The 27,724-nt window shown below is 38.7% G+C and overlaps 1 protein-coding gene across 1 annotated transcript; it reads right to left on the minus strand.

Moving 5' to 3' along the window:
- Positions 1-399: 399 nt before the first annotated feature.
- Positions 400-27,594, minus strand: LOC117291675 (nephrocystin-1-like). Its single transcript, XM_033773524.1, has 28 exons — positions 27,488-27,594; positions 24,233-24,321; positions 23,818-23,878; positions 22,887-22,961; positions 21,513-21,574; positions 19,498-20,193; positions 15,798-16,067; positions 14,879-15,023; positions 14,178-14,272; positions 13,262-13,331; positions 12,846-12,897; positions 12,529-12,562; positions 12,089-12,131; positions 11,640-11,724; positions 10,339-10,430; positions 10,125-10,200; positions 9,086-9,138; positions 8,722-8,796; positions 7,650-7,722; positions 6,988-7,025; positions 6,103-6,188; positions 5,120-5,196; positions 4,546-4,645; positions 4,006-4,118; positions 3,082-3,155; positions 2,325-2,369; positions 1,242-1,358; positions 400-696 (listed from the first exon to the last, which is right to left on the minus strand). The coding sequence occupies exons 1-28, from the start codon at positions 27,545-27,547 to the stop codon at positions 547-549; spliced, it is 3,006 nt and encodes a 1,001-aa protein (XP_033629415.1). The 5' UTR covers positions 27,548-27,594; the 3' UTR covers positions 400-546.
- Between the last annotated feature and the right edge of the window lie 130 nt (positions 27,595-27,724).

A 27,724-nucleotide genomic window follows, 5' to 3' on the forward strand; every position in this document is an offset into this window, starting at 1 on the left:
TTCATGGGCGTGACATGCGACCTTGCACCTGTTCTTATAAGACAGTTTTTGTTATTCCTTTTGGTCGAGAGCAACGGCTGAAACAGTTGTGCCACATCGCGCGATATGCGCGACGCGCACAGCATACCCTTTTAAGGAGTTGTTTACCCGAGGGCTGCGGAGGGCTTTACCATTTCATAGCTGGAGGGGTGTTGTGTTGAAAGAAATCATTTAACAATTATAATTTTTGCATTTATTTTACTTTTTGACCAAAAAATGATGATGTTTTGACCGAAAAGGTATTTATGAATGGGAATCAAAGTGTGTTGAATCGGGTTCAACTAGTGGTTTAAACCTGACGAGGTCTGGTTCTTGATAATTTACCTCGACTTTGTCTCGGTAAAATTATCAAGAACCAGGCCTCGTTGAGATTAAACCACTAGTTGAAAACCTCTTCACCACACATTGATTCCCTTATTAAAAATGAGGGTTTCTTTGGTATCACAGCTTTCTATTTTGTTCTGGTTTTGATCAAGGTTATGCATCGTGGTGTCCAGGTAACCATTGTCACCTTTTCTCACTGTACACCTCCAAAAGGTCAAAGGTGACTTCAGTGATTTCAAACGGCGTGTGCATGACCCCTGGCTGTAGTAGATAGTGAAGTATTCCGGTGGTTTGATTGTGCTTCGTCAGACTTGAGATTTCTTCCCATCGTTCCTGAATGATGGAGACAAATGTATTGATCACAAAATACACATTTCATATAAATTGGGTTTGAACAAAGAAAAGAGAGGGATTTTACCAACAACCTCTTGTTTATATCCTATCCCTATGTTGGCAGTCTCCCTATTTTGTCAATACCTTTTATCGGGGGTGCCAGTCAGAAGCCATACAACCACATTTAAACATTCTAATCTCAGCAGCACTTGCACCAACAATTTTTCATTAGTCTTTGTTTCTTTAAACCCGACAAGAACAGATATAGATACACTGTAGGTTTCAATAGAGCCCATCTTTACAGACGAATTTCATTTTGGCTTGCAGGCACATCAATTACTGATATTATAAACCAGCTACCGGTATGTTGTTCACTAAACAATCGTGAATTGAGTTTTGTGAAATGTGCGCGTGCTGCACGCCGTTCTCACATGAAATGCATGACTGTGTGTTTCAAATTGTCTGTAAAGATGGCCGCTTTACATCATATTGCAACCTATCCATAGGTCTGCAGCTTGACTTAGGAAGTAGTTGTGAGTCCCTACCTGATCATTGTCAGTGTCTCCAAACTTGTAGAGAGGTAATGTGGCGGACTGAATGAGCGGATAAACACTCTCCATACAGGCGTCGCTAAACTGCTTTTTCAACTGACCTAGGTCTCTCTGCCAAAAATAAAAAAACAGTACCAACTTCAAACACCTTCATAAACAAGCATACTGACACTCTCATGGAAGATGCAATGGAATTAGCAACATAGCCCACGGACTTTGCCCTGTTGCAGGCCTGTAATTACACACAGGGGCCACAGAGGCAATTGCCCATGCTGCCCTGGTCTTGGCCATGGTGACTTTGCCCTGTTGCAGGCCTGTAATTACACACAGGGGCCACAGAGGCAATTGCCCATGCTGCCCTGGTCTTGGCCATGGTGACCCACGAACAGTAAGAATTTCCCAGTAGAAATGCCCTTTGCAAAATAGAAATCGCCTTGCCCTCTCAGAAAAGATGAAATTCCAGGCCTGCTATTTGCCTTTTGTTGCACTTCCCACGGACTCTCAACTTCCCAACTTGCACTTTCAGTGAACGAATTCCAGTCCCACATTATCTTACTTCCCGATTTTTGTTGGGAAAGCCCTTAGAGATGGAAGTCTTTCAATCGTTTGAGAAGTACATTTGCAGATAACAAAGTTAATCATGATGCTCAAGACTAGGTATGTCACACACCAACATTTTGCTAAATTTTTATTTTTATTTATTGTTTTATGCAAGTCGCCTGACACACAAGGCCTGAAGGACACTTCAAGGTGTGGGCTACAATTATTTTTTCCAGAGGCCATTGCCACCTACTCCTAGGGCTGAAACAGGGTTACCCCTTTCACAGAAAGCACTACCTCCCCAATTTTATGTAGCAAGTGTTACGACTGGGATCCGAACCCACACCCTGCTGATGATCAAACACCAGTGCTTGAATCCGGTGCTCTTAACCGCTCAGCAATGACACTGCCACACTTGGTAAACTGGTGATTGAGAACAAACCGCCATTTATGAAAATAAAACCAGCGGAGTAAAGATCAGTCGGCCAAAATCATGTTCACTGATTAATTTATCTCGCAGCCTGAATGACTCATTACCTTGTCCGATTTCTTCATTGTTCTTTTCTTGTCTGCCCAACAAGTCTGCACACAGGTAAGGAAACAATAGAAGATGGAAACAAATTACTTATAACTTTGTGAAAGAATAAAACTCAAAACTATTTTGCAGAAGCGATCCCCCCCCCATACACAACCTTGCTGATTCAGGTAGCTTTGTTGTAGTCACCCTGTGGACATTCCTTTGTTCAGTACACTTAAGGAAAATGGTATTCTTCAACACTCTAAAAAAACACTGTCTGGATGTGTGTAAGCCCACAGGGTGACTTAAGCCTTACGTGGACATATTTCATTCCTAGGTCCACACTTTCCTGTAGCGTTAATACACAGACACACACTGAAGACTTGTGTAAGTTACACCTCCAGGAAATTAGCCTTATCCTTATACTGAAATATTAACAGTCAATATTTTGAAATGAGATATTAGAATTAAGCCCAGTTCATACTTCCTGTGCATGTGAAGCGAATTTTGGTGACGCAATAATCGGCACGCGCCCCTTTTCCAATTTTGCCGCAATGATATTCACTTCGCACTAAGTATTTGTAGGAAGTATGAACCGAGCTTAAGCTGCTCCAGACTGCTTACCAACCAAAGCGGTCTACAGTACAAAAATGCGATAATTTCTTCAAGCCGTCACATCTTTCACAAAGGCTAAATATTTTAAAATGATAAAAATAAATAAAGCAGTATCTGAAACTACTGCTCTTTCAGCATGTCCCCAAATAATTATGTCATTACCCTGAGTGCATCCATGATGTCTGGGTAGAGGGTAGCATGAGGGAAACTTGCCAGAACCGGACTGTGAATCAGATCTGTGAACAAAAAACAGCAACATCAGTTAGAAGGCCACAATTTCATAGATGTTATATTGTTTTTACCCATACACCCATACACCGATGTCTATTCCGTGAACAAAATCCGCAGGAAAATCACTCAGGTTGGATTCAAACCCGCGACCTTTACATTGCTAGAGCAGATGTCTTACCACTAGACCACAAAGCTAGCCCGACAATCTACATGTGGTTAATACACACATCGGTGCAAGGGAAAAAACAAACGATATGAACAAGCACATTGGTCTAACAAGCTTAGCTGGGTACAATGGGTGAACAGTTTTAAACCTAGGAGGCAAAGTGTTTTCAGAAGTATGCATGAAGAACAGTGGTGGATTCAGGCTGTGTATTTTGCCAGAAGAGCACAGGGGTTGACATAGACGTGTAGGAGCATAGAGCAAGGACATGTATTTATATTCCTTTATAGTTTCTTATTCTAATTTTTCTTGCACACTTTTTTCCCCTTTTTTTCTTGGGGGGGGGGGTGGGGGGGGTGGGAGGCAGCAACCACCCTTTATTCCCAACAAAGAAAGGAATGACAAACAGTATTCAAAGATTTTCCTGCAAACTGACCAAGTTAGACTATTCCAGAGGACAGCATTATCTTCAGTATGGCCGCACCCCAGAAGTGCAGATAATGGTACCTATTTGGGGAGTAATAGTTTTCCACCCCCACAATATGCAAGATTCAATAGAATAAATTCCCAACAGCTTGGAAATTTGTCGCAATGCTGTTGTTTATCTTATTACTATTATTAATAATTATAAAACAACACAGAATGTACAATAATGTTAGGATATCCATACTGACATATACCCAAAACCTTACCCGTATTCTGCAGGTCGATTCTGTCTGTGAGAAGAGCATCAGCCAGAAGTTTCCGATAAAATGAGAGAGCTGGGACGTAGCAGGTACTGCTAACGACTGTGTCCGGTAGAGTGCTGTACAAGAAGGGAAAGAAAACATTTTATCAAAAACTAAACTTTGAAATAAGTGAACATTGAAATACGAATGCCCTTTCTTCTTGGAGATTGCCTGGCATTGGTTTCCTGTAAATTGCCTCAAGTGACATGTCCATTACAAGCTAAAGAAATTAACTGTGTGTTAGCACTTCCATGAAGTGGTTAAACTAAATTAAATTTTAAAAGTTTTCAAGAAGGCACACTGCTAAAATATTGTTTTTCTAAAATCATAACATCCGTATTTACTGTAAAGGGGGTAACCCTGTTTTAGCCCTATGAGTAGGTGGCAATGGCCCCTGGATTCGAAGCCCACACCTTCAGTGGCCTTCGGGCCTTGTGTGTCTGGCGACTTGCATAAACAAATATATATATATATATATATAAAATAAAAAACACTTCTACTCACTCTAGTTCTGCCTTCTGTTCCTTGGTTGGAGTGACTAATTTGATGACTAGTCTTGGCAATTTGTTGGCTGTCATCATGGTGCGAAATTTACTTGTCGAAGCTGTCCAGAACAAAGATGTTGAGAACAAAATTTGAAACAATATTCAGCCTTTGATTTTGTTCTTGAAGGGGCACAACAATTTTGCAAAAAGCAAAAACTCACATTTTCCTAAAAAGAAATCCTTAAACCTACACAATTTTGTAAAATAACAAAAAGTTTAAAAAGTAAAAGAAGTTTTATACCAGCAAGGTTTGAAGTTTAACACTGACAATGAACTAGTCTTGGTTTCAAGACCTTTGCACTGAAATGGGTAAAGTTCAACAACAGAGGGAGAGGGCATCCCTATCCTTGGTTTGCACAGAATCGGTTCAACACAAACAGCAAAGGGCGTCACTACCCTTCGTTCAAATTCTAGCTATAGACAGTCGTTAGCGGCAATGAATTCAAGAACGTGACTCTCTATCGAGGTATCACTTTACGAGTATGAGATAGAAGCGTCTTGGACCAAGACTAACAGGGACTCTTCAGTCTTACCCTTTCTGCTGATGGATGGATCTACATCAACGTCTTGTTCAAATGGAGTTCCTCCTTTGATTGGCACTTCATAAACCCTAAATGATAAACAGACATATTAGGAGCACATAATGAGTCTTTATTGACCTATATTCAGGGATGAGATTTGGAGATGGTGAAAATTCTTGAAAATGGCTTGCGAGCCTGTGTTCCCTTATTCTCGACCCTCAACCTCTAAGATGTTACAATTGAGGAGGTTTACAGACACTGTGCATCACCAGAAATACTAAAGTACAGGTTTGGACACAATGAGGACTATTCCATTCTCCCCTTAGTGACTGCTTTACTTCTTCAAGAAAGTTTGATGCTAAAGGAGGTTTAAAAAAAATCCTAAAATCAGGAAAATTCCTGAAGAATCACATGGCTGTTTATAATGCTGCAACCACGTCATGATTGGCCAATGAACAACCTCCTTTTAACCTTTAGGCGAGGGCGCCCTATTCATATGATGTCATATGCATAAGGTCTATTGACGTGGAAGTGTCGTGGCCGAGCGGTTAAGAGCACCGAATTCAAACGGTGTGGGTTCGAATCCCCAGCCGTGACACCTGTGTCCTTAAGCAAGACACTTAACCATTGCTTCGTCCTTCGGATGGGATGTAAAGCCGTTGGTCCCATGTGTCGTGTAACGCATGTAAAAGAACCCAGTGCACTTATCGAAAAGAGAAGGGGTTCGACCAGGAGTTCCTGGCTGTGGCTGCTAAATGCGCCGCAGCACCTTGTAAACCCTTATAAGGTGCTCCATACTTGGGTCTCATAATTCATAACTTCAATAACTGATCTTTCTGAAAGTTTGTATATACTCAGTGCCTTATTAGGTGGATACGTGCGCATAAGACTTCGATATTATTTATTATTATCATTATATTATGGAGATTATAATTGGGCATATTGGCCAGTTTAACATAGTTTGAAACAGTTACATGATTTCCTGCAATACTTACTTGTTGACAATTGGGGCACCTGTGGTTTCATCAAACAGCGGTAAGTGCACCCAGCCACAACTGAACTCTCCCTTTTCACCAGTTTTCTAGAGAAAATTGCAAGTGAAAGTAACAGGTAACTATACAAATATAAAGGCATGGTCACACAAGGCAATTTTTACTGGCAACTCTATAGACCGATCCATTTAGCTCCGCCCCATTGCGTATTGACCAATCACAACCCATTGCACAACCAAAAGTCTGACACTATTAAGTCAGGCGTGCATGTATGCTTGGCGCATGCGGCAGAGTTGTGCAGAATGGCATTGGAGAGGCGCACGTATTCTGGCTCACACGTGCGCCGTGGGCGGAGCCTAATGGATCGGTCTATTGCGCTGTATGCAAAAGGAACACTTCCGTAGAACAGGTGTTATTTTTTTAAAGGATGTCTCACAATACTCAAGAAAACTAGGTAAACATTCAAATGCGAATGCCTGTTCTTCTTGGAGATTGCTTGGAACTGGTTGCCTGTAAATTGCCCCATGTGACATGTCTCTAAGGATGAACAGAAAAGTTAACTTAGAAATTAAGATTTGAGTCTAGAAGTTTGATTAACCTAGGTGTAGAACCTATTGACTTTACCTATATTCGGTACAAAATAGCACAACTGCATAACAAATCTGCACATTGTAACTATTAACGACATTCTGTTCCAATCAACAATACAAACAAAATGGTATATATTAGGAATGGCGACTGTGAAGTGGGTCAAACACAAGGTTCATCAAATCAGATGCAATACGAATATGGATACATAGATGCGTTTTATTGTTTAGCATATATTTTCATAATACGCATTGCCCATTATGCACAACGGATGACAGACACAAGGTTTATCGGACTTACCGTTCGCAGGTAGGTAAGGCAGCACTCAAACAGCAGTCCTGTAGCAGAAATAAATTGAAAGAATTACAGGTTACCCACAGTACAGGAGTGCTCAATATCAGTTTCCTTAAAGTATGCTTGGTTGCTTGGTGTATATTGGTGTATTCTTTCTAGTAAATTCAGGAAGGTTCCCAGTGCAAATGCAAAAAGAAGGAAACTTACAGTCTAGAAGCTGCGGAAATGAACGGCTACGCCCAAGGACTTTGTTTTGTTTGGCAAGTTTGAACTTGGAATACTGAACATTGGAATTGATATTCGAGCCTAGATTGTAGGATGGAGTGAAACATGCACAGGCAGGGAGTTCTAAAGAGAAGCGGCATGAAATAAAGCTGTTGTAATGGCTCTTTGTTCTACATCTCAGCAAAGCAAGTGTGTATGGGAAAGAACAAGCAAACAGCCTGGTTTAACGCTCAAACACCCTGATTAGAGGAACTTAGTCAGGCACACTGGTGTCACATTTACCATATAAATGTCTGCAGAAAAACAAAGTCTGGCTGCAGACCTATGGAGAGAAATAGGTTGTAACGTTGATCCCAACCCTTCACAAACAAGATTAACAATAATGCTTCTGCACTCTATCCAACAAAGATAAATGACTTAACTTCCAGCAATAGGGATCTTACCAATGTTTTCCTGTGTATGGGTAGTACGTACGAAGCAATCCCCATCCAGTGCACTAGGGAGCATTCCTGTCATCTACACAAGGATAAAACCATACATGAATTTCAGTTCCTTCGTAATCACTTTCATGACCAAAGCACAATTTCATAGTGCTGGTAAAGCAGACAATCTTGCTTGCCAATTTTGTTCTAAGCTAAACTTAGCGGAGTACCAGTTGAGGATGGTGCATGTGGCATGGAAGCTGGTAACCTTGTTATAGTAAGCATAATTTTGCTGTGCTTAGCAACTTTCTGTGCTTAAGCAGCTCTATCAAAATTGGCACAGGAGAACCAGAACCCTGGTTCAATTGCTACACGCAGCTCCAAAAGTGTTTGGGCAGATATTTCAAATCACAAAAAAAATCACAATAAAGGGGGGGGGGATTGAAAATTCAAATGTCACAGATTTGCGAAGAACTTAAATGATACATGTATAAAGAAAGTCATAGTCCAAAAACTTGCCTTCAACTATTTTTGCCTAAAACACTACAGTTTTTGAGAAATGAGTAAAACAATTAGTTTTGATATCACAAGTCTAAAACCAGGTGCTAGAAAACAGGGAAAACATAATTATAAGGTTTTTTCCCCAATACTTTCTTGTGACACTGTCATTGCATGATTGAAGTTACTTTCACACATGTTTGTAATGACATGTTGGTGGATACCTGTCTTTGACAATTACTTGTCCAAGTGCTTTAAAGCCATTGGACACTTTTGGTAAACAGTATTGTCCAAAGGCCCACAATTCGGGTATCGCACAACTTATACATAAAATAACAATCCTGTGGAAATTTAGGGTCAATCGGTCAATTTAGGCTCAATATCGAGAATTGATAATTGTTTTAATGGTTTAATGTTTTCAAAAAAAGTAAAGATTTTCATGGAATAATATTTCAAGAGAAGTCTTTCACCATTACCTTCTGCAAACCCTGTAAGTTATTTGTAAATCTGTGAATTTTTTATTTTTTTTCTGTTCCGAAAGTGTCCAATGGCTTTAACATTGTTAACACATGTAGAACATAGCGTAGGGATTTACCTTTGGGGAGAACCTCCAAGTTTTGGGGTCCGACTCAACGTATGTTGCTTGAACCGTATGAATATTACTCAGGACCTGTAAAAAATAATTTGAATAATCATAAGAATTCTAACAATTCTGTTTTTTAATAAATTTCTATTGGTTAGCCTCATAACAATGTTGCTTATAAAAAATAAGCAGACAAACAAAACAGCTAATGGAAGAAATGAAAAGATGTGTCACAAATATTACGGTCATCTTATCACCGTCATCATTGTCACTAATTATTGCTGTTATCGTCACAGTTGGTCTTTTAACTCAAGCAGGGAGAGAAGCTCCACTAAATGAAACCCAGAGTTGTAAAAATCAAGTTTTGTCTTATTACCTTTTCACCGTCAAACACTGCTACTCTGATATGCCTGTTCTTTGCTTCAATACCTGCATCATTAATATCAATAATAAAGACATTTATCAAGCACATATCCATCCAAGTGGTGCTCAATCACTCACAAGAAGTCAAGTTATAACAAATGGCGTGTCAAATAGGTATGATTTGAATTTGGTCTTCAAACAGTCTCACATTACATTATAAAAAGGTCTGTGGCAAATATTATGTGTAACTAAAGTAGCATTTTATCTTGAAAATGAATGTAACTCATGATAATTTTCTCAGTGTTCTAACCTAGAACAGTTTTACATCAATTACTTCCAATAGTGATTCCCACAACTGTGCAACAAGACACTTTTTGTCAGACGTCTGCAGAGCTGTCAACATTTGCATCTTGCAATCAGGGAGTTTTTGTGCAACAGTCAGGGAGATATTTAGAAATAGTGATTCCCAAAACTGTGCAACAAGACACTTTTTATCAGACATCTGCAGAGCTGTCAGCATTAGCATCTTGCAATCAGGGGATTTTTGTGCAACAGTCAGGGAGATAGTCAACTTTGATCCTCAGAACATGGACAAATTACGTTTTTTCCAGAAACTTTCTGCAGAAAAGAGGAGAGTTGGCAGCTCTGCATCTGTAGACTAATACATGTACCTGGGCCTAAATTCATAAAGCTGTTAAGCAGAAAATACTGCTCAGCAAATTTCTGTGCTAAGCAAAACATTCAGGGGCACCAGTTGCAAACAATGCAAACTTTATGGAATTTTGGCTGGTAACCAGAATCTGTTCATCAAGATTTGTCTGTGCTTAATAAGTTTTTTCTGCTAACAGGCTTTATGAAATTGGTCCCATGAGCATAACATAAAACTATCCCTAAATGACCCAGGGTGGATTTCACAAAGATTTAAGACTAGTCTCATAACTCATCCTAACTTAGGACTAGCATTAAGTATCTAACAACTCCTATGACCAGTCCTAAGTTACGACTATGTTTTTTTAAATCAACCCAAGGGCTCAACCTTGGCCGTCACTAACCTGCTCCAACTTGTGGCATGTTCTTGATCATCATAACTGAAAACATCTTCTGGACGCGTACAGAGCGAGCTCTTATCTGATGAAATAAGAAATAAAAAGTTCTTAGTTTTTCCCTCCACTGCAGTGACGTCTAGAGTTTTGTTTACAATTTATTTAAAAAAACAATAAAAAAAAACAGTAGTTGTATGAAAAGATGAGGCTTTGCTGGGCTCACCTGATTTTCTTGAGGATTCCAGAAGAGATCTTTGAAGGCAAGACTAGAGGGGCTCAGCCGAGGCTTTAAGATGTGACTCAAGGTGTACTGATCTGTTGCCATAGAAACCAAACAAAAGAATTAGTGAACATAACTATTGACTCATTAATATTTTGTTCACTGCACCGGGATCTGTTACAACTTGTCACTGACGCCATGAAGTAACATGCACATAGGTACATTTAAAAGTGAGTGATTGATGAAAATATCGCCTGAATTTGAACGTTTTTTTAAGCACCTGGCCTTCCAAATATCAGGGTGTTTTCAACCTGTTTTCTCCTTGTGAGCACTTGACGCTTTAAACTTGATAAATATACTGTTTCTGACTGATGTTTTTTACATTCTAAATTAATAAGGGAATCAATGTGTGGTGAAGAGGTTTTCAACTAGTGGTTTAATCCCAACTAGGCCTGGTTCTTGATAACTTTACCGAGACGAAGTCGAGGTAAATTATCAAGAACCAGGCCTCGGCGGGTTTAAACCACTAGTTGAAAACCGATTCAACACACTTTGATTCCCATTCATAAATACCTTTCGGTCAAAAAACATCAATGCTTATGGTCAAAATGCAAAAATTATAATTTTTCAATGATTTCTTTCAACACAACACCCCTCCAGCTATGAAATAGTAAGGCCCAGTCAAGGCCCTAGGGTAAACAATTCCTTATAAGGGAATGCTGTGCACGTCACACGTATCGCGTGATGTGGCACAACTGTCTTGGCCGTTGCTCTCGACCAATAGGAATGACTGTCGTATAAGCACAGGTGTAAACTCGCGTGTCACGCCCATGTTTCAACACTTTTACTGGTCATAAACAAAGGTTTATACACACCCACGTGACGCGCTCTCCACCAATAGGAATAGCGAAACTGTCTGAGGTATTTATGAATGAAAACTAAAAGAAGGAAGGTGTGTGTCAGTTTGTGAATCCCATAGATCCCCCCCCAAAAAAAAAAAAAAAAAAAAATAAGCAAAACAGACAATTTTCATTTTCACAAAGTGGCACATTTAAATGTATTACAACATTACATACAGTATGGAAACCTGAAGGTCAATGCACATGAACCCATCACACACCAAATTTGTGTCACTGCATTTTTTAAGTTGTTCACATTTTAGCATAGTGTGCATCGCATATTAAAGGCAAATGTACCGGTAATTGTGTGTCAGCAATACTTTAGAGGCATTTCTACTTTATGTCACTTCATGATTTCATCCATCCAATATGGTAGAAATAACAACTTTGACCCCTGACCCTCACCCTCTTTAAGAAGTCTGGCAGTCAATGAGGGCCTGAACCCTGAAGGAATTGCTCCCATGGCTGTCAATACATCGGTTACACTCGTCTGAAAAGATATAAGGAAGCAAGAAAATGAACCCAATCATATGTGCTCCTAAAGCTCACAAAACTCTCTAGGGTTATTGACTTAGACACTTGCTCACTAATCTAATGCCATAGGGTAACATTTGTGTGTTGCATGTGTTACTTGACTATCTCCAAAAGACACTTAAAATCTTGCTTTGAACATGAGTATCAAATAGAACGATATTTTACACCATTTTAACGTGAGGTTAGAGACCTGTAAATTCTCCCCTACTATCATGAGGACTCTATCTATTGGTAAATGAGTGTATCTTTAACGTACAGGCTGGTAAAACAGTATAAGTTTTATATCACTAACCATCAACTTCATCTAAATCTGTGCTTACCTCTGTCATTGCTTTCTTCAATCCCTTCCAGAGCTCAGTCCCACTGTGATGAATACAGAAATGAATATCACTATCATGTATTATCACATTATTTAGTCTAAGTAGGAGACTTTCGGGACGCTTGGTGGCAGCAGACTTACCAGGTAAAATCCATTGTTCTCGGTAATGCGCACATGCTCAGAACTAAGTAAACAATGACAATTTACCTGCTGCCACGTAGCGTTCCAAAGTCTCCCATTGGACAATGTCGAAATGTCAAACAAATAGAAAATGAATAAACTTGGTCACCTCATTCTGGGGTAAAAATGTTTGTACAAACACTGCAGTAGGTGCACGAGTAAAAACTGCTCAAGTAATGGAGCAAAAAATCAATACAGAATTTACAGATATTTTGTAACATCCCAGAGCAGATGACCAAACAGCTTTTACCAAATACTCACGATTTCCGACGGGCTCCTTGCCCATGATCTTGATCTGTCAAAATTTACCAGAAAAGAAATAAACAATGTTCAATTTCCTCATTAGGTACAAGCAGTGTTATGTCTGGAATGTATTTTTGTTTCGATTCTGTTTGTGTAATGTTTCCCTTCATGCAGTCATACAATGTACACTTCTTTGGAACAGTAGACGACAGAAATTTATTTTTTGCCAATGTCTAGATTACTTATCAAAGAAGTCTTGCCGCTTACAAATGCTTGAAGATTATTTTACTTTCCCTATGTAAACCCTGTTGCGATAAAGAATTGTTGGTACTTACTTTCATGCTCAGGAGACTGGAGATCTCTATGATCACTGTAGTCTTTTTTCAACTGAGTGAAGACAAATACAAAATACAGTCACTAAAGCCATTTGCAAGTTAGATTTGAGTAATGTCTGATACAATGACTTGATTAGTCATAATTTCTTGCTTAAATTTGCATTCCTCAGACTATAGGAACAGCTGCTATGTCGAATGATAAGCTTTGGTGAAGCAATTTTCAGATGAGCAATTCCTGGTACCATTGTGCCATTTTTCGCTTACACAGCTAGCGCAAAAAATTTAAGCTCTTGCCCTATAAGCGAAGAATGTTGATCGCAAGCACAGAATGATGAGGTAGAAAGAACCATAAGACTGGGCCTGATCGTACGTTGGAGTAGCCGTAGCTGCCTATTCAGACATGGCCTATGATATACCTTGAGATAGGTACTGGGTACCAGACCACGATTTCCCTCTTCATCCTCAGCCATCCACCATCCATCCTCCCTGAATAAAACAGAAATCGCAAACTGCTCAATGATCTCTCGATAACTCTGGGAGTAATGTTAGGTATCAAGAATAGTACTAGGTTCATTTTCTAAATCAAGTCATAGAAAGCTGGCATTTGTCCTTTCCATTTACACATGATAAAACAAAAAACTTACAATTTTGTACTAAAAGAAAAATTGCAGTATGGTGGTATACCAGAGCTGTCAACTATTGCATCTTGCAATCAGGGGAAATTTGAGAATTACATTCAACATAAAAGATAAAAAAAGAATTGTTTATCAGAGTATGGAACGAATGGGTTTTTCCCCCAGGTACTTTTTGCAGAGCCAGGCAGAGTTGACAGCTCTTGAATGGGTTTGTTTTTCAGACTGTAAGACTCAGAAGGCACTGGTCATACAATGTTTATCACACATCTGGGCCCAATTTCATAGAGCTGCTTAAGCACAAAATTTTGCTTAAGCAAAAAAATCCTTGCTTAGTAAAGTCAGATTACCGGCCAAGACTCCACTCAATTGTTATGCTATTAGTAAACCACAGCTAAATACCAGTCACAAGCAATGTGTATGGCATGAAATTTTTGCCAGTAACATAGGAAAAATAAACGAGCTATTTTCGTCCTTAAGCAAATTTTTTGCTTAAGCAGCTCTATGAAATTGGCCCCAGTAGACAGCAACACCACAAGGTTGTTTTTTTATCGCCTATGTCAACTTTATGATAAGTTAGCAAATAACTTTCATATTATATGCAATTGTTAAGTGTGTTACAAAAACACTTGGACATTTTCACTGTCTTGTTGATTTAGTCATTTGACTGTTTAGCACACTGTCCTCCTCATTAACATACCTTGCGTTTAGGACAGTGACAATGTCACCACATCTAAAGCCAAGATCTTCAGTTTGCTCCGGATTGAAGTCGCAAACAGCCTCAAACCTCTCCATCTACAAACAAAATAATATTAACTCAAATCAGTCTTAATCCGAACTTTTTCCAAAATGAGACCAAAGTGTATTGAATTTAACATGACAAATGTTTGTTTACTCATATTTAACACTTTGTGATGCAAAAAGAGATGTTCCGACTTCTATACATTTTTCATGTAATGGACTTTGACTTGTATGATCGGTTTGTGGTAACACCAATGATCACTTGGCTGTGTAGATTTTTTATTTTTTTGGGGGGGAGAGGAACTTGGTCTTGTATTATACTGCCGCAGAGTAGATTTCAAAATTCAGGAGACTACTGAATTCTGAAAAGAACTGTCCTGCTTATTAACTTCTACCTGGGCCCAATTTCATAAAACTGTTAACATTAAGCAGAAAATACTGCCTGACAAATTTCTTTGCTGAGCAAGAATTAATTGGGGCACCAGTCACAGCAATGTAAGATTAAGGTAAATTTGACTGGTAACCTGTTTCTGTTTAGCAATACCTATTCCAGTCATTGTAAAATCAGCAGTTAGCTTAGCTGGACTCGAACCCACAACCTTGACATAGCTAGTCCCTCAGTCTAGCCACTTGACAAATTAATCGATCATAAATAAGTACCCCTTCATCAGGAGGTTGGAACACTCCATCACTGACGGCAGAGTCTCCGGTTACTCCAAGTTCATCTTCGGAATCCTCATCTTCATATTCATCTTCCTCCTCCTCCTCATCTTCTTCATCATCGACTTCTTCGTCTTCATCCTCCCTGGCAAGGGAAAATAATTAAGAAAGACATTCAGGGGTGAGAGTCAAAGCTGACAGAAAAGTCTGAAACTTGGATCCAGATCTTTGGAGGTCTGGTGAAGTGATGACATTTCCACATCTTGATAACCCCTGGAGTTATAGACTCCACAGAGCTACTGGGAATAGCATCCTCGGCACTAGAGATGTAGATCAAAGAGTAGGATGCATCATTGTGTTACCCAAGGCGGACTTTAAAAAGTCTGAGTTCAGATAAAAGATTTCTCATCCCTGTAAATTAGTCAGTCTGAACCGTGTGGAACATTTTCTATTAGCCATTCACATAGCAATCTGCCATACATGGACTTGACTCATGGGATACTATCACAATGTCAGGTTTAAGAACAAAACGAGGGAGTAGAATTAGATAATACAAAAATAGATAAAGAAATTGAGTTAGTTCAAGGCCATCCCGAGAGTTGATGAAGAGCGGAGTCCCCAATAATTTTTTTTTTAAACTGCCTAAAAGAACACGCGACTATAAGCCACAGAAATAACTGGCAAATGGAACTTCGCCACCCTTGACCCAATTTCATAGAGCTGCTGAGTTGCAAAAAAAAGCTAAGCACAACAAAACTATGCCGACCAGAATAAGTACAGGCCTAACCGCCATGTCACAAGTACAATTTGCAACTAGTATCCTGCTAATTTTTGCTCAGCAGAAACGTTTTAAGCTAATTTTCTCTGCTTAAGAAACCCTATAAAATTGGGGCCAGATTGTGGAATACGTTTATCTTACTCCTCTTCCTCTTCTTCATCTTCCAATTCCTCCTCCTCTCCAGACACATCTTCCTCCTCCTCAGACACCTCCTTCCCATCCTCCTCCTCATCTTCGTATTCATCCTCATCATCATCTTCATCTTCGTAAGAATCTTCATCGTCTTCCAACTCTACTGCAGCTTGTTTGGAAGCCTGTTTTCCTTTTGGTTCTTCTTTCTTGCTTGACGCTCCTTTCTTTTGAGTTCCTGTCTCCTTGATGTCAGCTTCTCCTCCAGCTGTTGTAGCCTTCCTAAAAATGGACAAATTATACATTCAAAAATAAATCTTTTAGCTAAAATATTGTTTCAATATTATTTTGAAATTATAGGGCTTGAGAAAAGGTACATAGATAATATAACTGAAACAAATTACTGTGGAAGATTTTAACATTTGTGACCCTCAAAGTGATCTTGCATTTCTTGATGAGTGATACTAATGTACTTAAGCTGCAGTATGTTTTTTCCAGCCAAAATCAAGAGCTGTTTTAGACATGAGTTGCTTCAGCAGCAACATACACATTTGTTTTTTTTCTACCCTAAATAAACATATTGAAACTTGACAGATCTACAATGCTAGTTCCACAACAACTTCCCTACTTGCTCTTATAACTTTTATTGATTATTTTTGGGTGACTGTGCCTGTTCTGCTTGCGTGAATGTTGCAAATGTTTTAAAACAGTTTCTGGTGGAACGAGCTGTACTGCCGACATTAGCGACTATAGCATCTAGGACGATTGGACGAACACACGGCATGGCAGAAACTTAAATAATAGATGCTACTGTATCATCATTATACAGTCGTTAGGGGTGAATTTCATTTTGTGTGTTAACAATATATAGGAAACTATAAATGGCATGACTATGGGCTGAAATATTAAAAGCAGTTGCGTCAGTTTTGCACTCACATAATTCCACTGAGCTGCAACGTTTGCAAAATATTTGCGCAAGCAGAGCGGACACAGCCTTGGTTGCACACATATGGGAAAAAATAATTAAAAAGACACCAATTATAATAGTTTCAGTTTTTGCCCTCCACCAGTATTGGAAAATACTCAAAGTTTTAACTCAGAGGCTTATAACTTAGCCTCAAGTTTACGTCTTCCTATGGACCGATCCGGCCTGTCAATCAAACTGTGCGCATTCACCCATTTGACCGATCACAGCAATGATTGTGGTCGGACAAACTCGGTCATGCACGTATATTTGGCACGCGCAGCAGAATCGGGCAGAATTTCATTGGGAGTGCTCGTACACGTGTCTTGCTCACGTGCGCTGTGGGCGGAGCTTCGTGGAAAGCCGGAACGGTCCATTGTGAGCTTGACTTATTTTTGTGCAGTTTATACATTAAAAAGGTTACATGAAATTTCCACAATTCCACATCAAAAAACACACACATTATGTTAGTATGATGAGAGTGCATCTACTAAAAAAATGGGTTCATATGTGTAGTGAGGAGGGGATGGATGGGATAGTGCATTGCACAATTTTTATTACAAAGCAGCATCCAAAAACTGTGCATTAAAGCGATTAGAATAATATCACATACTGACTTACAAAACATCAGATGAAGAATGCCATGTACAAGTAAGGGGTTAGTTAACATCAAGGTTAGAAGATAAATACATTATTGGTAATCACTCCCCCCAAAAAATACAAAATATACCAAATATATAATGGTTTGGAGGTTTGTTTTTACCCCCTACACCAATGTTTTTGAGCACTGTAAAATATCACTGGCAAAATACTGTTACACAGTACTATCACACATCAGTGTATTTGTAAAAACCAAAATATATTCTTCATCAGTGTTGCAGCCACAATCGGCGGTGCCATGCGGACCTGCCCAGAACTAACAAATTTTTATTCAGCACCCTGAGCAAAATATACTGTGCGGCCCAGCACAGATTTCACCCAGATTGCACTTCAGCAATGATGGCCCCATGTCTAAAAATGAATAATACTGTTGAACCGCTCGCCTTTGGTGGACTAAATTGAATTTAGAGCCCACCATTAAAATTGCTTTAGCTACAGTCATGACAGTACTGTTCTTCATCCCCAATACAAATTTAAATTATAAAAATTACTTGTTGCAATATGAAAATGCACTCATTATTAAGTTCATGTGGAGACTAATTCTCCAGTAAAAGTCAAGATAATATCACTAAAGCCAGCGACTGACTCTTCAGGATCACACTGCGCCTGACCATCAGGAACTTTTCAGTCGGTGATTATTTACGACCCAAGTGTAACTGCGATGATTTTAGGACAGTCTGAAACAGTCGCCGCTCGTAAAAATTAACAGTCGCAAAAAGAGAACAAATTCAACTTGTATGACATGATCCCGACGGTCGGGAACCAATCGCAGTTGTTGTGACCTGAGCATACTTTGTCTGCACGTTGCAAACGATTTGTTGTGGCTGCAAAAAATCTAAAGCCACCTTTAAAGACCTCAAAATTACAGGTGCCCTTTGTATATATACAAATCCTACAATATTGAAAGTTGCCCTACTTGGTTCGTACTTTGTGGTTCCTGCATCGTTAAAAATGTTCAGACTGTTCTGCAATTTTGACTGCCCAGTCAACCAGGCAAAAAGTAATATTCATGAGGATTAATGTTAAATATTCATGAGGATTATATATTTATTTATATATTTATTGACCAAACCAACAGCGGACGAGCCGCCAATTACAGGAAAGGATACCAAAAAAAAACAATAAGAAATATTCATATACATGTAGCCTATATAAAAACAATCTGATATGTACAAAGTTAACAATTAAAATAGAATCATCTTAGGAAAGAAAATTAAAGCATACATTGAAGATTAAGTAAAATAAAATAGGGAACAGAAACAGACCACCATGAACGACTGTGAAAATATATTTAAAATAAATTATAAACAGAATAAACGATAAAAAAGACAAGGGGAAAAAAAAAAAAAAAATGGATGTAAACAATACCAAATAAAATAAAACAAAACACTGTAAATACATGTATACATTAGTTACTGGAAGAGGATATGGCACTCAAAACCTGACCACGAAAGGAATTAAGAGAAGGGGCTCCGAACACATCACAAGAACTTTGGATACTATTATATGTGGAGGAAATCCTTGACAAAAAGCCACGCTTTGTCACATCTACCCGATTCCTTGGCACATATAAGATGTGTTTAATAGACTGTCTAGTATTACGGTTAGGAACATGTAAGGCAAAGGGGTTATCAGGGGTCGATTTCTCAAAGCACTAAGGTTAATCTTAGGATGAGCTGTCAGTATAACCAATAGTGGTTTGTACTGTAACATCACTTGTTGCTTAGCAGTTAAGATTGATTTGCAGTTAAGATCAATCTTAGCTCTTTGTGAGATCGGCCCCAGTTTAGGTCAGTGGTGACACCATTTGAAAAAAATCTCTTTTGAGTAAATACAAAGTAGTAGTGGTGGTTCTGAAAAGAACTGAGAAGAACTGGTGGTTTGACAACTCTACAGGGGTTAATGTAGAAAGGATATTAAAACAACAATCACACTTAAATCACAAACAATTGCTAGCCAGGGAAAAGGGGTACTCTCGTGGGAAGGAAATGACGGGTTAGATTATTCGGTAGGATTAGTCCGGTGGAATGAGGGAAGGGAAGTCCACATGCTCCAGACCACATCACAAAACTTCCAGTAAAACTTCACCTGTCAGCCGGCTTGCGCTGGAAGAGCTTCCACCCACTGCCTCCTTTCTTCTCCTTTGGCGACTTCACAGTGTCCTCCGATTCACTGGCCTTACGTTTGCCTCCGAATGGACTCCGAGATGACTTTGAAGACTTTATTGGAACATCGTCTTCGTCGTCTTCACTGTCTTCCATTTCCTCATCCTCATCCTCATCATCCTCTTCCTCGGATCTTTCGCTTATCTCTTCCAGAGTTGCCTCAGCCTTCCCAGCTTTTCCTTTGCCACTCCCCTTCTTGCTTTCCTTCTGCTCCCTCTTTTCCCTTTCCTTCTGTTCCTTAATTTGTTTATCCTTTTCCCGCTTTTCCCGTTTCTCCTGCTCGCGTCGTTCCTTCTCAAGCAACTTCTCCTTTTTTTCTCTGTCTTTTTTCTCCTTCTTAGTCTCTCCTGCGACACTGTCCTCTGACTCTTTGGGTTTTGAAGCAGCGTCCTTGGCGCTTTTGGATGAGCGGCGGAAGATGCTGAGACGTTTCAGTTTGCTCTCTGCTTTGGGAGATGGGGACTTCTCATCCTCCTCTTCCCCGTCCTCCTCCTCCTCTTCTTCTTCATCTTTTTCATCTTCATCTTCTTCTTCATCTGATTCTTCGTCTCCCAAAGTGCTGTCAGCACTAGGCTTAATACTGACTTTTTTGGATGGCACTTTTTGATCTGTGGCTTGGCTGATGGGAGGTTAAGCACAAGGTTGGGCACAAGCAATGAATGGCAAGAATATGTCAGCTAATATGAATGAAAACAAATAGTTAATGACCTGACAGAGTCTTTCCTCGAAGACCCTGAGAAAAACTCTGCTAGGGTTGAAACGTCAGGCAATTAACTATTTTTTTAGTTGATACTATAGGTCCTTTTGGTTGGTAAGTAGCTTGCAACAGTTTACTCTATTTTCTCTAACATGAATAAAACAATTCAAGCAGTGTCAAACAAAACAATGATAACAAATGGAATGAATTAAATATCCTTCAGTGTTTGTCCACAGTTTATAAAGTCGTAAACGTGCCAATCATTTAGGAAAATTAAAGTCCATTTACATGCTGCATATAATGACGGCAGTTATCATGGTCGGTGCAGAGGTTTTCCCATTATGAATTTATGCTTTAAAAATATACAATCTTGAACTCAAACATTAACGTGAAATTGTTTTTTTTCCTCCAAAAACAACACAGGTGTAAGACACTTTTGCTGACTTCTATTTTTTCGTCCCTTGGGTTTGGCTGCCTTGATTTGAAACTAAAATGAAAACAAGATGGTTTGACATTGAACCCAATAAATAACTACAGTAACATGCAAGAAATTACATGGATGCCACAAAGGCCGTGGACTCAGTTGCCCTAATGTCGGTGTCAACTGATCGCCTTCAGTCTATTACCAAGGTATAACAAAACAATTGTTGCATGCACTGTGATAGACTCTGGGGTGTTGTACACCCTCGGGGGCAAATGACACCATCAGCTTGGCCACAGCTGTCATTTGCCCTCCCCTGTATGTACAAAACACCATGCCCCCTTCAAACAATGCAACCGTTTATGCTGTCTTCTCTATTATCTTTAAAGGCAGTGGCCACTATTGGTAATTACTCAAAACAATTATTAGCATAAAACCTTTCTTGAAAACGAGTAATGGGAAGAGGTTGACGGTATAAAACATTGTGAGAAACGGCTCCCTATGAAGTAATGTAGTTTTCAAGAAAGAAGTAATTTTCCACGAATTTGATTTTGAGACCTCAGATTTAGAAATTGAGGTCTCGAAATCAAGTATCTGAAAGCACACAACTTCGTGTGACAAGGGTGTTTTTTCTTTCATTATGATCTTGCAACTTCGATGACCGATTGAGCTCAAATTTTCACAGGTTTGTTATTTTATGCATAAGTTGAGATACACCAACTGTGAAGACTAGTCTTTAACAATTACCAATAGTGGCTATTGTCTTTAAGCTCTCCTCTATTCCTGTTTTTGAACAGTACAATTATTTGATTCCACTAACCGGAAATACTCTTCCTCTACTTCATCTGGGACGAGGTTCTCTTGTAGTTTCTCAAGACGACTCTGTCCACAACAAAAATATTAAAACACACTGTATAATGTTGAATTTCAGCAAAATACTTCCGACTGATACATGTTGAAAAAGGAACCACCACACCTACACAAGAATCTTGGTACATGTGTGTTGTAACATACAGATGAATATGAGCTGCTTAAGCACAAAATGTTGTTAAGCTAAGCACAACAAATATTATGCTTACCAAAATAAGGTTACCAGCCAAAATACCATGTCACATGTAGCACTGTTGACTGATAACATATTTGTACAGCAGGAAAATGTTGAGCAACATTTTCTGACTAAGCAGCAACTCAATAAAATTGGGCCCTTGTGCCCTTGTTGTACCCTTTTCTTGTAAATACATAGTTGAATGATTTTAAAGTTTTTGTAATGTATTTTGTAAGTTTTTGTATTTTTTTATATTGAATCCAACCGTATGTGGTTGCAAATAAAATGAACCTTACCTTACCTTACCTAAAAACATGCACAGCTTTAGCACTGAGTGTTCCATCAATTAACACAAATATTACCATAAGTAGGATTTGAAACTTTGCATGGTGGAAATACGATATGAAAATGTTCGTGATAGCACTCTGTATTGACTATCTCTAATGAGTTGGGGTGGTTCGGAAAGGGACCGTTGGTTTCAACTCATTTCAACTCTTTTCAGAACCACCCCTACTCATTAGAGATAGTCATTACATGGTGTTACCGCAAATCTTTCCATAAAATATTACCATGTTATAGAGACTGGTTATAACTGTGCCCAATATCATAGATTTTTATTTATTAATTAATTTTTTTCATAAATATATATATATATATATATAAAATATCAAATAATAAACCACAGGGGAAACTGACTGGGAACATTTTTTTTAAATGATTTTGGATTGAACAAAGAAAATTGACTAGAGCGGGATTTGAACCAACGACCTCCGGTTTAACGTGCCGGCGCTCTACCAACTGAGCTATCTAGCCCTATGTTGGTGGTCTCCCAATTTATATACTTTTTTTTTGGGGGGGGGGGGGGTTGGTGGGGGGGGGCCACTGGAGTATGGTTTTACCATTCCACGGATACTGTTTGTGGCTGGTTTCCTGCTGATTTCAGTTGGGACTACAAGAGCTGTGGATTTGAGTTATGGGTTGAAATTTATAATCTTTTCAGGGGTTCCCTGGTCCAATCGGAATTAACAAGACCATACTTATTTTTGGGGTCAGAAGCTTGACCCTCTGACAAAATAAAGTATCGCATGACTAATCTTAAAATGTTGATTTGTTGAAACTACGAGAAACCCTAGCTAACCCACAAAATACCTTCAAGGTTTTAAGTCTCTTAATCTCATCTGCTTTGACTTCATCAAACCGACTGATTGGAGTTGGTTCCTTGCCCTGAGGAGGGAGAATGTCACAAATGTTTTAATTGACTTAATCATTTAAGACCAGCATCGGGTAAAATAGGGAACAATGTTATTTTTTAATTGTTTGTAGTTTGTTTACATGATCTTTCTGCTGAGGGAACTGGGCAAACTCCCATAGGGGATATAAACAACAAGCTGGCTCCAGCCAATCTCTCTCACAGAAAGATCAATTTAACCTATATTATTATGAATTGAACAAATCAATAAATTGTGATTCAGTAACTAGACGACACAACTCTTTCTAGTCACTGTGAAATAAGCGAGTAGCTTGGTAGGACCAAACTCTCAACCTTGTGATCGCAAGTTCTGCAGTTAAACCACAGGTCACCACGGTTATTTCCCACGACAAATTATAGTGATGTTTTTGACCTACTTCATGCCGCACTTACACAAGCCTACCATATCCGCCATTTTGGGAGTAAAAAAAATCTACACCAAGGAGAAGACTCCCAAAATGGTGGAAATGATCGATGCAAGTTGTGCAGGGGTGCATTCCCCATGTCGTACAAGGTTTCAATACTCAGTGCTGGTTGAGTCCTGTAGGGGAAACAAAACAACTCTGGTGGGATTTGAACCCAAAACTTTCCTTTACCGTTTTGTAACACGATGGCAGTTACAATTGCATTTGAAACATTTTGTTTATCAAAATTGTTGGATTTGTTTTTCTTTTTTAAAGGAAGCCTCACATGAAATTTACCTGGTTGGAACTATGTAATCAAATTAAACAAATAAGTAAAACAGTAAAAAAGTTTCTTACACTGCATTTACCAAAGAGAGGGAACAACATAATTGTTATATTTGTAATAACAGCAAACAAAGATGCCTACCTTTGTGTGTTTTGATACTGTCTGCTCTGCCTTGGTAGCCTTCTTCACTAAATCTTTGCTTCTGTATACAAAACAAGCCAGTAAACAATTGGTAATTAAAATGAATATATTGCAAATTTGTGTCCTGTAAACATAGTGATGTTTTTTAATAAATAATTCTGATCCTTCATATATTATTTGTTGCTCTTTTAAAAAAATGTTTGATATAATGGTTTTGGTTGTTGTGATCGGTAACTAGGTTTTAATTGGGTTGTGATTAGTTGATTTCTGAATGTTATAAGTTAAACTCTTTGAGTTAAATGATTTTAACGTTCTGATCCCTGATCCAATCCAGTTTCAGCTATTTTAGTTCAAATCATCGCAACTTTACTCGTGTTGGCAATTTGAAAGTGAACAATCGATTGAGAGAAATCACCTTTGTAGTAATTTCTGCAAGCGAAGTTTCCTGTCAGTTAATCCCATGTCTTCAATAACTCCCTGGCATTCCACTCCAAAGGCATCCACCTGGTAAAAGAAAACAAGATAACTCATTTACACAAATTTGTTTTGTCATATCATTCATGGCATACCGTCCACATTTTTTCTCTCAGCAGATAAGTGGGTTTATCTCCGGTACCCCTAGAACTACATGTACAATGAGGTTCGTTCCGCTATCGGCTCATACTTCTCGTATAGGAGTATATCTCCACCACCTGATAAGCTTTACTGAACGCTATGGCAAAGTTTGCAAATCTTGTACTGCCCCTCTCTACATTTCACTGAAATTTTCAGCTGTAGATAGCGGAACAATTCTAGGAGTATACAACTCCCATCCATATTCTTAAAAATATGCCTAAAAAACTTAGGCCTACTGCAAAAGTACTGAATGTAATGGAAGTAGCAAAGTCAATGTGTAGAGAAGAAGTGAATGTACAATAGGTCTATATATTTCCATATATCCTGTGCGTGGTGATTTGCAGAGTTTAAAATAAGCAAAGCACATTCGTGCACCAATTACTTTTAAGTTGTAAAACAATTTTGGTAGGTAGACCTAGCAACTGACCTGTAATTAATTGTAAACCTTTTTTCGGTTTTCATATTTGCAGCGACCCACCAAAATTAATTAGAATTTTTGTTAGAAAACAGCCCTATACTAGAAAAGAATTCGGGGCATCTCGTACCCAAGTCAACTCGTACCCAAATCAACTCGTACCCAAGTCAACTCGTACCCAAGTCAACTCGTACCCAAATCAACTCGTACCCAAGTCATCTCGTACCCAAGTCAACTCGTACCCAAGTCAACTCGTACCCAAGTCAACTCGTACCCAAGTCAACTCGTACCCAAGTCAACTCGTACCCAAGTCAACTCGTACCCAAGTCAACTCGTACCCAAGTCAACTCGTACCCAAGTCAACTCGTACCCAAGTCAACTCGTACCCAAATCAACTCGTACCCAAGTCAACTCGTACCCAAGTCAACTCGTACCCAAGTCAACTCGTACCCAAGTCAACTCGTACCCAAGTCAACTCGTACCCAAGTCAACTCGTACCAAAGTCAACTCGTACCCAAGTCAACTCGTGCCCGAGTCAACTCGTACCCAAGTTAACTCGTACCCAAGTCAACTCGTACCCAAATAAATGTTTACCCAATTTTAGGGTTCCAACTCGTACTGATAAATATTGTGGTTTAATTTATGTATTTATGTAAATCATACATTCCTTTTATTTATTCATTGTTGTAATGATTTCGGTATTTTGTTTTTTTTGTTTGTTCATGTTGCAGGTAACGAACAGAATAAGCGAATAACGCAAAAGGCCTAATGTTTTTTTGCTTTTTGTTTTTTACTTGGTTGGGAGCAGTTCCCTGAAAACTTTTTAGAAGAAAAAAAATAATTGGCCGATTGAATTTTTTTCTTTTTTTTCTTTCGGAAAAAGTTAATCAGAACATACGCAAATGAATTAATTGAATGAATTTTTACCATGAAATGTTCTTATGGGAACCCTTTAACAAGAAAAACATGGGACGTTTGCGTATAATACATCGTATTTTGTTTTATATTGAATGAGTTTTTTTTTAAGCAAACAAGAGAGGAACATAAAAACAGAAATTACAGCCCCACTGTTTAAAACATTGGAAGAATATTTCGGTTAAAAAAGTTAACCTTTTTTATGTCTCAGTGTCTTTATAAGCATCAAACATTAAAAACGAAATTACAGCCTGGACTGTTTAAAACATTGGAAGAATACTACCGTAAAACATCTAAAAGAAATCACCCCCCCCCCCCAAAAAAAAAAAAGTAGAAGACAGATGAACATCAAGCATTATTAAAAACAAAATTTGTGAGAAGGTATTAATTATTATTAATGCTTATAAGTCAACTCGGTCCCAAGTCAACTCGGTCCCAAGTCAACTCGGTCCCAAGTCAACTCGGTCCCATGTCAACTCGGTCCCAAGTCAACTTGGTCCGTATGGATGTTTTCTTTGAATTGAAAAAAAATACTAGTGTCTTTTGACTTTGTACATGAAACGGGATAAGTGTGCACTGATGTTCGGAATATATTCTTCAATAGCGACCCATTTGTTTCTATGTTCAACATTCACTTTCGAAAATTACCGATTGTGTTGGCCCCAAAAAATGTCTTCAAATGTCTCTTTGCTTTTATTTCAACCAGAGTATTGTTTTCTGTATCAAGGCTCTCAACAATTAATTAATTGACAAACATTAATAATTGAATCCTCTTTGATTTCTTTTCAAGTAACTTACATTTAAAATTAATTAATCTAAAATCAGTACGAACTACATAATAATTATTAAAAACTAAAGAAATTAGAAAGGAAATAATTTTATGTTTGGTTAATTATAAAGAAAACTTTCAAGTTAATTTATAAGAATAACAAATAATATCCAAAAACTACTAATTAAATAAAAATCATAATAGACTAAAGTGCATTTTACAAGATCAAAATAAAAATCTTGAGTTAATTGCGGTCCCTCCTCCCCACCCTCCCCTCCCCCCCGTGCAAGCTTCCCTGTCTTGGGACCGAGTAGTTGCGATAATCGTAACCCTCCATCCTCCCGACGGTCGGAGACCTCCGGTCTCCGACCGTCGGGAGGATGGAGGGTTACGATTATCGCAACTAGGGACCGAGTTGACTTGGGACCGATTTGACTTGGGACCGAGTTGACTTGGGACCGAGTTGACTGGGACCGAGTTGGCTTGGGACCGAGTTGACCGGTACCCTTATTAATAAAAGTGAGTAGAACATCAATTTTATTTCCCATCGCTTATAAAATCACGTCGCACGGAATCTCCGTATCATCGGCATACAACGTACGTTAGACGGTACGAGTTGACTTGGGTACGAGTTGACCTGGGTACGAGTTGACTTGGGTACGAGTTGACTTGGGTATGAGTTGACTTGGGTACAATATTTTGGGTACGAGTTGACTTGGGTACGAGTTGACTTGGGTACAAGTTGACCCGTTTCGCTAGAAAATATATTTCTCCCTGTTACTTGTTAGCAGATAAGTTATTAGATTGTTGTGGTGACATTTTTTTGTATTATGAAACCTCAATATACACATTTCATATCGTAATTTTAATCCTGAAAAAAAATAAAACAAGTTGGAGACTATCAATCATCATCGTTTGCATCAATCATCATTTATGACAATTAGTTTCATTCGAACCTCTTTCTTCAAAGCATCACCCTCACGGATCGAGCTCCGTAGACCACCTTTGGACGCCATTATAAGTATTCTCCTTGTCTGACTGCTCCTAGTGTTATCATTCTATATCAATCAAGAAAAGGTAGAAGTGCGAAATAACTGTTTGATTTCACCCGCTAAAAATGTGTGTACATGGAGTGTTTTCGGTGATTGCAATGGAACGTCTGCAGGTAAACAAAAGTTGAGCCAAACAGCGCC

This window comes from Asterias rubens, chromosome 1 (genome assembly GCF_902459465.1).
Source record: "Asterias rubens chromosome 1, eAstRub1.3, whole genome shotgun sequence".
Taxonomy (NCBI): domain Eukaryota; kingdom Metazoa; phylum Echinodermata; class Asteroidea; order Forcipulatida; family Asteriidae; genus Asterias; species Asterias rubens.